The 13188-nt window shown below is 40.9% G+C and overlaps 1 protein-coding gene across 1 annotated transcript in view; it reads right to left on the reverse strand.

Annotated features, from left to right (window-relative positions):
* Positions 1-9282: 9282 nt before the first annotated feature.
* The window catches only part of DCHS2 (dachsous cadherin-related 2), a 72979-nt gene continuing 69073 nt past the window's right edge, over positions 9283-13188 (reverse strand). The window contains exon 20 of the mRNA XM_027804509.2: positions 9283-12904. Coding sequence (XP_027660310.2) covers positions 10284-12904 — 2621 coding nt within the window. The 3' untranslated portion in view covers positions 9283-10283. The remainder of the gene's footprint in view (positions 12905-13188) is intronic.

The raw sequence follows: 13188 nt of genomic DNA on the forward strand, positions 1-13188 counted from the left end.
TGTGATCATCACTATTACATTTCAAAATACCTTGATGAAAATTCAAACAAAATATTTTTAAATAATTGAATCCCTGGGCAAATTTTGAAACAACTCTATTGGTCCAAAATTCACATCAAGAAATGGCCGTTCTATACAGCCTAATGGATTAACCAGAGCTCTGTGAGTTATGGTGCCTTTAAGAGTACTGAAGTCCATGCCAATACTCACGATGCTGGACACCACCATCTCTCAGTACATTTTCTTTTGTATTTGCATTCCTGTTTTATGCATTTTTTTCAAATGATAGTATCTTCTTTCTCTGTGAAAATCAAATTATTTCTTCAAACGCAACTGTGCAAAGCAGCATTAATTCAAAAGTGTTCAATATATCTTTCTAGGCTGTACTACTGAAGAAACATGTAGAACCTCCAACATCACTTAGGGAGAGTAAGCATTACCCAGATAACTAGTAAGTGAAGGGAATCGTAATTTTACTAAGGTCAGAGACCTCACAGAGGATAAATATGGCTGAATTAACAGCTAGGTTATTTTGCATTCAAGAATCAAAAAAGAGCTGGCTGCAAATGCTTCAGGTCTACAAGTGTTTTGTTGCAATAATTTTGGTATTATAGGAATATTTGAATAGCAACTGAATTAAATTTATTTCAAGATGCTGAAAAAGTAGGTTCTGATGAGAGCCACAAACACTACTCAGGGACTAGAGAAAGTGTGACAGTAGAAAAGGTCAATATTTTTAGTAGGTGAAGAAAGAGATTAAAATAGATTTGATTACAGTAAGCAATCATACCCGAAATTCAGGTGCTCCTTAACCTATAGCAGAACAAAGTATTATAAGAACCGATAGCTGGAAGATGACGTTTTGTTGACAAATTCCTATATGAAATTAATCCAAATGCCCTCTTAAAAACTGACCAAGCTCCGTTCCAATCAGGCTTGCTTCTGCCACTGGCTCTACCGGAAAATATCTAACAATCCAGAAGAATCTACCTGTCAAAAACAATCTAGGAAAAAACCTGCCTGTCTCTACCAGTGACCTTGCTTCAGCTCTGTCCTTCCCTTTTTAAAGGTCACCCTTTGCTCCCTCTCTAGTAGTGCTCTTCCCACCACACTATTCCGCCAACTGACAATGTACTATGCAATAAACATGTAATTTTGTAATTGTAAAATTAATTCTTCATTGGCAACTGTGTTGAACGCTTTTCTGAAACTCAAATACATTAATTCCATTGAATTTATCTACAGAGTTATCTCCTCAGAGATTGCAGAGTTTGGGCACATGACCTACCCTGAAACCCGCGTGCATCCTATTGCACCTGTGTGTCATGAGTTTTCTCCAAAGCTGATTCTAATCCCATAGAGGTAACTATTCAAAAGTTGTATGAATCGCTGTTTTCCCCTTCTTGTCAGGACTCCATAATGATTTTCTAGTGGCATGCTCTCATCCCTTCCCCAATGAAATTATGTCAATGCCATACACACACACTCTTTCACAATCTCAGGACAAGGACTATTCTTTCCCCTCTATTTGAGCATCTTAAGATCTTTGAGGTAAGTTCCCACCTTATGCGCGGTGGTCTTCTTCCCTGCCCTTACTATTAACTTTGTCCTGTCATTCATTCCACGGTCAACATGATCACTCGCTTTACTGCAAATAGAGGTTAAAAATTATTTCACTTGAGCCAGGAGAGCTTATTTTTAACCTCTACTTCATTTTTCAGGGTTCCTACTTCTTTTCTTCCTTTTTACGAGCAAAGAACCTTTGGCAGTTTGTTGTAATTTTCTTAAGTCTATCCACTGACCTTTTGCAAACCTCACGCTTTGTGCCTCCTTTAAAATACAAACACTTTTTACCGGACAGTCCGTGCCCTGTTCTCTTTGCCCTGGATAACCTTTGCTATCCAGACAGTTCCAGCTAACGTTCACATCTTTGGCTTGACACAATTCTAAACTTCCCCAGCATCCAGACTGCTGGGTCCCAATGTCTTCACCTTTGTATTATTAAAGTTTGCTCTTTGAAGTCAGTAATCCTAGAATTTGGCTTACATGACACAGCTTTGATCATATTCCCTGCTATTTTGGGTAGTGTGGCTATGCCAGTGTGATGCTCCACTTTGAATCTGTTAACTAGAGCAAAGCATGTGGCAGTACAGCTTCTTATATTCAAATCAGCCCATTGCAAATTAATCTGGTTTTCTTTACTGGCTAGATACTGTTGTGTAGACATAATTCTTAGTTACAGACCTATTTCTTCCTTTTACTGGAACAGGCTGTTATTTGGTTGATGATGGTTTTTTTTTTAATTTGAACAAAACTAACTTTGGATTACAGATGCAAGCTTGTTTTGTACAGTCAAGTCTTCCAAGGCATATTAATTAGTTATCGAAGTAGAAAATAATACCGATCACCTTTTGTCAACTGTGTGAATAAATGTGTTAGCTCTATATGGCCCTAGCATGATTAGCACTACCTGTTCACCAGCCATGCATATATTATTACAGAAAAACATTCCAGCACAACAATTACAGAAAACCCTACATGTATGTATATACCTGTGCCTCAGCCAATCTTAGAAAGTACAAACCAGGAGCAGCTCTTTGGCTACTTTCTCCCGAAGTGACAGTAACCCCAAAACAGCTTTATTTTTGCTGTCCCTTCCCATGTCTTCACAGCCTATCACATTAATAATGTATGGTGCTACCACATCACCTTCTGCCTTTAGTTCTGCTCCCCTTGGGCAGCACACATTTTTCTGATACTCGTGTTCCAATTGTAATTATTATACTTAATTTCACATCCTGCACAAGCAGTTTCAGTGCGCTGCCAAGTATCTTTTTGAGAAACACAATGGAACCTCAGCTGCGTCTGCCTAACCTCATTCAGTACCATACCTGACCTTCCAGCTTCCACTGCATCACCTGCCTGATCACTACTCTTGGTAGTAACATTTTTTTCCCACCGTAACAGTTACACAATAATTTAGGTCAGAAAGGACCTCTTGAAGTCTATAATTCAACCTTCTGCTCAAAGCATTTTGAGCTTCAAAGTCACATCTATTTGACCAGGGCCCCATTCAGTTTTGCGAACCTCCAAATCTCTTGGTCGTTCCCCTTGCCTCTGTGACTCCTTTCTCCCTTATCTCCTCACCCGACTTTTCCATATAATAGAACCAGACTTGAGAAATTATGTGTGTCCTCCCTGACCTTCTCCACACTGTTTTGTAGCATCCTTTCCTCCTCCTTGACAGACTGGCAGAACTCTGCTGAAGGTCATCTAGGGTGCAAGGTCTTGAAGCCTCAACTTCTCATCACTATCCTTGATTGATTCCAAGCGACAGTTTCTTTTTTTTGTGAGACCATAGGTGAGAAAAGGAAAAAATTTTGTTTCTTAGAGATTATTTCTTGGTGTCAGATCTTCAACGTGTAATTCTGTCCCTGGCAGGCAGCACAACACTGTCTTCTGGACCAGCTGAGCCGGCAGGCACTCAGTTCTGCTCAACAAGAGTCCTCACTAGCAGATCTGCTCCATGTCTGTATGCATCTCTGCTTTTCCTTTCAACTGCAGTTTGTCTCATCATCTTTTCTCTGTCATGGATTTCCACATATCACCCTCTTTGTTCATTGCTGAGACTCACAACACCTCTGCTCAGGAGACAGACGCAGCAGATAAATGTACACACATTTCAGAAGCATGTAATCAGCAGTCACTGGAAGGATTTTGCTCACATTGTTTATAATTAATTTCTCTCTCAGGAACAATACCTTCAAATCTGTCCTTTTTTATTTCTTTGAGGCAGTTTTTTTTGTAAATTAAGCAGATCAGCAGGTGACAGGTTCAATGGCGTTCTACTAGTCCCCACTATTGCCACAAGCATCACTGATTCTGCCACGGGACACAATACCAGGCACTTTTGTTTGTATACGTGAGCATTATCATTGCTACAAAACAAGCTGTAGCAATGGACTAGCAGCTGCACACTCCCCAAAGCACTACCTAGCAGTCTTGAGTATCACAAGATCTTCCTTGGCAGCTGATGTCCCAAGCAGGCAGATGAACTGCATATGCCTTTTACTTAGTCTCATGTTTTAAAATTTAATTATCAAGATGTCCTCCTTGCCTCGTAATTTTATCTTTACACTATTTGCAGTAATCAAATTTCCTTGTTGCTTTTTGTTTCTATGGTATAAACATCACTACTTAACTCGATTTAAGTCACAAAATATCTCATTAAACCCCATCCAGAAACTGTTGGTAAGAGGTTTGTGTTACTAAACACTCATTTATCTCTAATTATAATGATGGAACATACCACATTCTTTTGATAGGAAGCATTCACATCTTGGCTTCACACCTTAACTACTTAGGAATCAGAATCCCCAGTTTTCAGTTATTAAAACGAAGTTACAAGAAACATATGAGGGATGGAAATGGTGGGCAACGGAACATTTTAGGTAGATATAGAAAAAAACTAGAGGAAAAGTGAGTGAGTTCAAGCATTATCATTGATCAAGCATAGCGTATGATATTCAGAAACTAAGTTATAGTTTTCTGCAATTCTGCTGCCAGAGAACAGAGTAGGTTGCTGGAACTTATCAGTCTCTACCTAGCGAATGTGTGATCAGCTGATAGCACAAGATGCTCCATTAGTGTGACAGAAGCCAAGATTCAAAGTGCAAAAGCTGTATGACCGTGGAGTTCAGCTTAAAGTTGAAAAACCACATGTACCTCTCAAAAACCCCACAAAAACTCCCAAACCCCAAACAAGTCAAATAAACCCAACAACCCACTGAAGAAATCCCAAACCCTTCCTGCCTACCTTAATGTTAACAGTTATCAGGATAATTTTGAAGACTAATTCTACCCACCACTTGACCTCAGGTGAAGTGCTTACAGGATGAAGCCAAGTAGAAAAGTCCCTGTCTGAAGGCGTGATTATTCTGTGCGTTCAGTAAAAGCAGGAGGAAATCAGGCAGCACACTGTAGTTTACATAAAAATAGAACAAGGAAACAGTAAGCGACCTTTCCCTTACAGACCTTCTCAAGACTTCTCTAAAAGTCACTCCAAAATAAGCATATAAAGCAAGGCTTGCATCAATCACCATGAAGCATAGAGGAACCTCCCCTCCAAATCCCGCCCGCCTTCCCCCCTTGCCCCATGCTGGTTCGACTCTCTTTTCCAGGCTCTTGAATTCCCTTCTTTTAATGCTCTTCCTGCTGGTTTACAGCCCTGCACACCGGGGAGCACGTTCTCTGCTGCCAGTGACTCTTGTTACGGTACCAGGGAGGCACACATGTTGTCCATTTCTTCCAGGTGCATTCTTTTATTCAAGTCCCACTGAAATCAGTGGAAGAAGTCTTGGGGTGTTGGATCAGAACCCAGTATTTTCAAACCTTTTGAAATTAAATGAACCCTACAGTTTGTTAAAAGGGACATGCTGGAAATGAGTCTACACCCAGCTAGATGAGGCTCGAGACAGGAATTTCCGAGGTCAATGCAAGCAAGCTTGACTTGCTACTCATTTCTTTTGCTTATGGCACCAGTAACATCATTTTAGAAACTCTTTGGAATTTCCCATTTGAAAGTTTTCAGTGAAATGCTGCAGGCATATATAAGTAACATCAAGGTATTCCTTCAGGCTGGGCTAGTGAGCGGGCATCATCTAGCTCCATCCGTTCTCACGTGTCACCTTTACATACCAGCTACTGTTGGCCGACCAGCTTTCACAATAAACAGCTCAACTTCCATGCTCTGAGTTCTCAGAGAGCCTTTCATAGGCAATTTACATACAATTTTAGGGAAGGCGATTGCGTTAGGATTGTGTTAAATACTCTTAAACTTCAAAAAAAACCTGTTAAACATAAGATTATTTTTAAGTGGACAAGGTGATATGGATATGGCTGACAGTTTTAAGTGTAGTTTGTAGTTCAGCATTCCTTTTTTTTTTAACATGATATTCAAGAAATTTGAGTTTTCTAATTGGAATGAAATTTTCAGCTGATGTTTTGAATACCATGGTGGATCACTTCAGTCTTTTACCATTACATCTGCATCTTCAGGCACTGGGTTTGGCATCTAATGCTTCATCCAGTACCGGGCTTGTTTAGGTCAGTCAAACATTGATACAGTAAGGGGCTGCAATTTTTATTTTTGTGACTATCATCAGCTAAAGGATTTGTTATTTCCTATATTGCTCAAGTAACTCACGTGTCAAGAAACAGAACCATTCTGCAATTCTAGCCTACCCCGATGCCTCTCTGTATTCCTTACAGATGCTCTTCTATTATGTTTTACAAATTTTAGAAGAAAAGCATCTGACGTTTTATGACAAATAGCCCTAGCAGCAATTTAAAGTGCAAGTCTAAACCAGAAAGTTTTAGACCTTCAGTTTTCCTTTCTATAAGGCCCCTTTTCTTTTGCTTAGACATCCACATTTTTTCCAACGTTTTTAAAAAGTTGTATGTATTTATGGTGGAATTTTCAAAGCCACCAAGAGGATTTGGATGCCAGACTGCAGCTCTTTTTAATGAGATCTGGACATCCAAATCCATACACAAATTGAATATACATTAAAATTTGTATACGTGCTAGCAAACAGCTAGCAGAGCTAGCAGCTATGCAACACCCAAAAGTATACTCAATTTGATTCTGCAACACCTTAGTCATTCTAACCAGATCATCTACAGGGAACTACGCCATGTACTGCCATAGCGAGTTGGTTTAGTTGTGCCAGATACTAAGAGCAAGAGGCTGCAAAGCCATTTCACTTGCAAAGTAAGCCAAATTCTAAATATAAACCTCCCACCACAGTATATTCAATTACAAAGTCGCAACTGCCTCCTATTCCAATTAGTGTTTTTACAGGACTTTAGAGAATACCACTCTCCGTTCTCAGCCAACCAGTACCAGCTCCCTTCCTGCAAGGATTCCTCTGTGTCCTTCACCCGCAGGGGACTGGTTTTCAAGGAGCACCGTAGTCAGCACACACTGGGAGGAGATCTAATCCCAATGGCCCCACACACCTACGATGGCCAACTGGATTGCCATGAGCTGTAGAAGTATAAAGCCATATGGGCACAATTTTCAGTCTGGTACTAGTTGATGCTCTAGTAACAATTTTTATCAGTGCAGCATTTTTTGGCTTCTAGGTCTCCCAAAGAGAAGATTTAAACATAGCTCTTCAGGAAGCTACATGTCAGTTAAAGAAAACAAGTGACATACAGCACAGAGAATTGATGGCAAGCAAATGTAAACAATAGTAGGAATTGGCAGTGTAATTGACTTAGCAACAAGGGTTCATTTTTATCAGAACTGGTTTTAGCTAGAAGTGCTTTAGGAACAATTCCTGTCTTCAGCTGAGGATAAAATACAAACTAAATATGGACATGTGTAGGTAACTAGTGTTTTTAGTATCATTTTAGAAAATCGGTATATATATTTTTATAATCTGTAAATGATGGATTCCCTAAAAATATGAAGGTTTTTCTTCTTTGCACAGGAATCTGTTTGAACGTCAATTTAATGATTACTACTGGTAGATGGAATTTTGATATCCATTTGGTAGTGATTTACACCAGTGTTTTGAAGGCTGCCAACAAGCAAATCCAGAAGGCAGGCAGCCAAAATTCCAGAACAGACAACTGTCTTTTATTTTATAGCTTATGCATTTTGAGCTTAATATGATTTTCCACTAACAAGTTCTGTACCTTCTCCAAAGTGCTAAAACTGGTGTGCAGAATTGCAAAGTAACACAGTCTCCTCGAGGCAACCTAATATTAAACTCATGGTAAATTATAGAAGTTATACTGTTTACTTAGGGAAAAAAACAGAAATGTTAAAAGAACTACACATGATTTATTGCAGACACTTGCTTCAATGGTCACATTTTTAAGCTTGATTATATATGAAACAACAACCTATCAGCTAAGCGTTGTTTCCCCTTTGATACAGAATGAACAAATACATAAGAGGCAAGGAAAAGATTGCTATAACACTTATGAGGAGCACAAAGTATGCATTGGTTGTATCACACATTTGATAAACAGGATGCAAATCATATTTCATCTTTTCAGAAAGGCATCTAAAAGAAGCTGCATTTTAAGGAGCAAAAAGGGTACAAAGAAACAGGGGTTTCTCACCTTACAAGCAGAACTATAGGAAGTGGGCACACATTAGCATGGTGATGGCCAAATCGTATGCTAAATATGACGACTGAATGCTTTCTAATGCTAATAGTTTTCCATTGGCAACAGAAATATTAGTAAATGAAAAGCTACTTAACCATCAGTCTAGACTCTACAGATGAAACGAGGCCCTAGCTACCACTCTGTATCCATGAGCATGAAAGATCAAACACAGTTTCACTGTACATATTATTCTTCCACCACTCAACCATCAAAGATGATCCCTATCAGAAGAGCACGTGCTCATTACTCCTCGGAGCTATAGCTGCCACTTGACCATTACCACCTGAAACTAAAACCAGATTAGCTAAGTTGTTGACTATATAGAAAAGGTAGTTCTGTGTGCCATGCGTGCCTCCTGAACTATAACCGCACAGAACTGACCACCACAAAGAACACCTTTCATTCCATTAGAAATTACTTTACAAGTTAAGACATACAAGTCCAAACCAAATAGGCATTAGACAGCACGTTAACAGGTGAAAATAGTATCAGTTCTGAAATAATGGCCTTGAAGTGATACTCCATGTTCATTATGAACTGGGAATGAATCTTCTGCATTGCTTTGCTCTTCCTGGCACAGGTTTTTGCCTGACTATAAAACTTACCATCCTGTCTCCTTTCTTAGTAACGTTTGTCTATCCCAATGAATTTCTAAGCTACATCTTGTTTCATACTCCATGGCAGTAGAAAGAACAAACGCCAACTTTAAAAGAAGCACCCCTGCAGAGCAGCATGGATGCCCTTGCATGACAGTACAATGCAGGTGTAGCCTTAGAAACAGGATCTTATTTAAAGACAGGTTATGAGCCCACAGGATGCAAACCTTGACACGTATGACCAAGGAAATGACAAAAGCCACTGCACACATGCTGCTCATCCCACAAGATCACATAGTCTAACTGGACCGTATGCTTTTCCTCCGCCTGTTACAAGCTGTACAATATATACCTCTGTACACATCCAACTTGTAACAGAGTCCCAGGCACCAATTAGACCCTTCCCTATAGCCCAACTGTAACGCAGTTGATGCAAAAGACTTTTAAATATACACTGAAGAGAAACCGGAGTTACTCTAGATGTATTTTCTGTGTATTTTATTGATCTGATACAATATACAAGCATACACAACAGTATAGGCACGTGCATGTGTCTGAATATGCATACATACACAAAATGCCATATGTATGATACATACAACAAACAAGGCTAGATTATCTGGTCTTGCAGAGATACACCCAGTACAGGACTAAAAAGCAGGTTGCAGGCATACAAGCCCTTCAGAACCGTAACACTGCCTGTTCCTACAGCTGCCTGGGGACCTATTCTGTAATAGGACAGAAAAACAACAGGTATCTATTTTAGATCTGGTAATAAAGTAGATGGTTGCTTTTATCTTACCACTGGTTATTCTGTTTTCCAAGGGTGATCTGTTATTATTCAGATAATTGCGACTCGCTGGCTTTACCTCAGCAGGTAAACAAAAGGTGCGCAGGAACTGCTAAGTGGAATTCCACAGCATGAAGATAAATAAAGCCCACTGGGGAGCCACGGCAGATGATGAAACTGCATCAGGCCCAACAGGTTGTTGGGACCCAGGGGCTGAGATGTGGGAAGTCTGGGCCAACACTTGAGAAAGAGCTCAATAGGAATTATTGCTTTATTCTTTGCCCCTCCAAAACCCACCGTACTTACACATCCCTCTAGTCCCCTCTTCTAATACCACCACAGAAGTCAGAACCCACCAGCATGCTAATAAAGCTTTTCCACAGTGAAGAACTACTACCATTTATTTGTCATTGACATATTTTATGAGGAAAACAGTAAAGTTGGTCAAGTTGGTTATCAGGCACCTGGCTGCGTGATTTGCATAGGAAACCACAGTTGTTGGGAGCTGAAAGAGAAGCCTCATGGCCTCACAGTGTATTCTGAGAAGAACACGATGGATAGTTTCTGGCTAGTTTCTATTTTAACTTTTCCAGCTCCTGAAAACAAAAAGAATACTGATGATATAGCTCTGACAGTCATATTTTGCTTGTTAAACAATAACAAAATACATTTTAAGACACATTTTTTACCATGAACTAACGTCAATTAATAACCTAGACCTGAATTTCTTCCTCTGCGGCAAGTTCACGGCTTGGATCAATAAGACAAGTTCCTATCATTTTCCCATCAGATATTACTGGAGAAGCAGTAGGTGTCTGCATGGTAAGTAAAGAGAGAGAAGGAGAAAAACTGGGGGTCATGGTTGGTGGAGGGTATACAAGATTATGGGTAACGGGAGAACGAGGATATTTTTTAAATGCTTGCCCAGTTATTATATCTGGCATACGTGGTGGCACTGTCCTTATGCCAGGCTGAGCTACTGATGTTATCAAGGGAGGAGGGAAAGCCAGAGATTTCTTCTCCTTAGGGAAGCTATGAATGTGTACATTTTCATCTTCCAGTTTTGCAATATCATTAAACACTGAGGCAAGAGGTTGAAATCTGGGCTCCCAGCTGAGCACATAATCCCAGTTAAAATCGCCTCCGAGATCCTCATCAGAGGTTCCAAGCGCTGCAAGTGAATCATACACAGAGTCCTGCCTACCTGACGTCAAGACATATTCTCTTGTGAGGTCTGTCATTATGTCTTTCTCCTTTATTCCAATCTTAAGTGTTTGAGACAACATTTTATGCGCATAGACTGTGTCGCAGGCTTCTTTTGTGCCTTGTCCTTTAATGGCCCGCATGCTCTCCATGCTCTGCGTGGGAGGCACAACATCCATTTCTCCAGACTGACAGGAGAGCTGATCAGACTCCCTTGGGATCCCCGAATCTGGCACCTGTGAGCCACGCTCGCTCAGCGCCGAGCCAGTGCTCTTTCTGCAAGGATGCTCATTGATCCTTTTGATTTCCTCGTCCTCTGCAGTTTCTCTTTCAGCAGAACCGTGGCCACTGGAATCTGAATGCCTGCAGGGGACACCATCATCCTTCCCCTCTCCGATTCCTGCTAGGCTCAGCCATTCTGCTATGGCACCCATGGGAAGCCTACTGCTCTCAGTGCTTTGGATTTGCTGGCAGTCCTTACCTTCGCTGGCTGAATTCACTTCAGTAGCTGAGGAGGATACTGTGGCTTTTTTCACACAAGAGTGCATCGGATCTTTCTGGTTATGTCTCAGAATAAGCGCAGCAAGACTGACTGCAAGCAGTAGGAACACTGTCAAGGAGACCAAAACACTAATGGTCAGGCTGTATGCTGACGCTACAGGATAACTCTCAGGAGAACTGGAAACATTTACCAAAACGGTGCATACTGTGAACTTTGACTCAATTTTGGGGCTATGAGCTCTTACCAACAATTCCAGTGTGTCATTCCTTCTGCTGCCGTTCTTCTTTCTGTGAACAGTCTGAGTCAAATAAATATTACCACTGGTTTGATTCACAGAAAAGAACGGAGAAGTTTTTAGCAGGGAGTAATGAACAATTCCATCCAGTCCACCATCGCTGTCTGATGCTGTCACTCTGCCAAGCAACTGGCCTGCTTCATTCTTCTCAGGGAGATTAAAGAAATATTGATCTTGTGTAAACACTGGGTCAAATTCATCTCTCCCCTCAATATCTACCTGAACGGTAACGGTAGCCAGTGAGTCACCTTTATCTTTTGCTTGAATTATGAGACAGTACCTATTCTGACTTTCATAGTCAAACATTTGCTTTGTATGAATATCTCCTGTCAAAGGATCAATGAAGAACATGTCATGGTCTCTAGGAGCTTCACGATGAGCCAAACACGAAGACTGGATGGAGTAGGTAAGGTGTCCATAGGAGCCTTTATCAAAATCCAGTGCATTAACAGCACACACAGAAGAAAAGGTAGGCAGATTTTCACTGACAATGCAGCTGAGGCTGGGAAACAAAAACAGTGGGGCATAATCGTTGTCATCTAGGACGCTAACAAGAACAACAGAAAAAGCCACATTTTTTACATCAGTTCCTCCATCTGTGGCTTGGATGATCAAAGTGAATTTCATGGTCTCCTCATAATCCAGCATTTTCATTAAATCCACTGATCCCGTTTTCCCATCCAGGCGAAAATGTCCCTTGTCATTTCCAGAGATGATAGCATAAGTGATCTCAGCGTTAGTGCCTGCATCGCAGTCATTTGCTGAAACTTCAGTAACATGACTACCGACAGGGATGCTTTCTTTGACATGAACATGGTACTCCAGGCTGCTAAATACTGGAGGATTATCATTAACATCCAGCACAGTTATTAGCACAGTAGCAGTTGAATTCAAGGAGGGTATTCCACGATCAGAGGCAAGGAGGACCAAACGGTGAGAAGCCGCCACTTCCCTGTCAAGAACGCTGCTCAAAACAAGACCACCAACAAGTTTGTAGGATGTTTCTGACTCCATGACACTTGTTTCCACAGAGAATAAATTCTCAGCATTGCCATCAATAATGGAGTATTCAACATACGTGTTTTCACGTGTCCAGTCATAGTCAATGGCTGAAAATGTGAGGATGCTTTCTCCAATTGAGGCATCCTCACTCACTGTGAGATTGTACAGAACCCTCGTGAACTGAGGGGCATAGTTATTTACATCTTCTACGTGCACCTCTAGGGTGGTAACTGCACTCAGAGTGGGACTGCCACCATCCGTGGCTTCTATCAGGAGATGAATAAAGGACACCTTTTCCAGCTGTGTCACTGGTCCCGTAGCGAACACCGAACCTGAAAGTAAAACAGAATTAACCAAAGGCCACACTTCACACTCATTAAGACAAGTAAACGTGATTCCGAAAGCTGAATCTAACCAGTTATATTTGAAAATGACTCAGCTGTAAAGACTGCACACTCCCAAGTAACTCTCGCATCCAGAGTAGTGGGTCAATGGCTCAGCGTCTGGATGGAGATCAGGCCGGAGTGGTGTTCCTCAGGGGTCCGTATTGGGACCAGCACTGTTTAATATCTTGATCACTGATGTAGACAGTGGGATCAAGTGAACCCTCGGCAAA

The sequence above is a fragment of the Falco cherrug genome, chromosome 1 (assembly GCF_023634085.1).
Source record: "Falco cherrug isolate bFalChe1 chromosome 1, bFalChe1.pri, whole genome shotgun sequence".
Lineage (NCBI taxonomy): Eukaryota > Metazoa > Chordata > Aves > Falconiformes > Falconidae > Falco > Falco cherrug.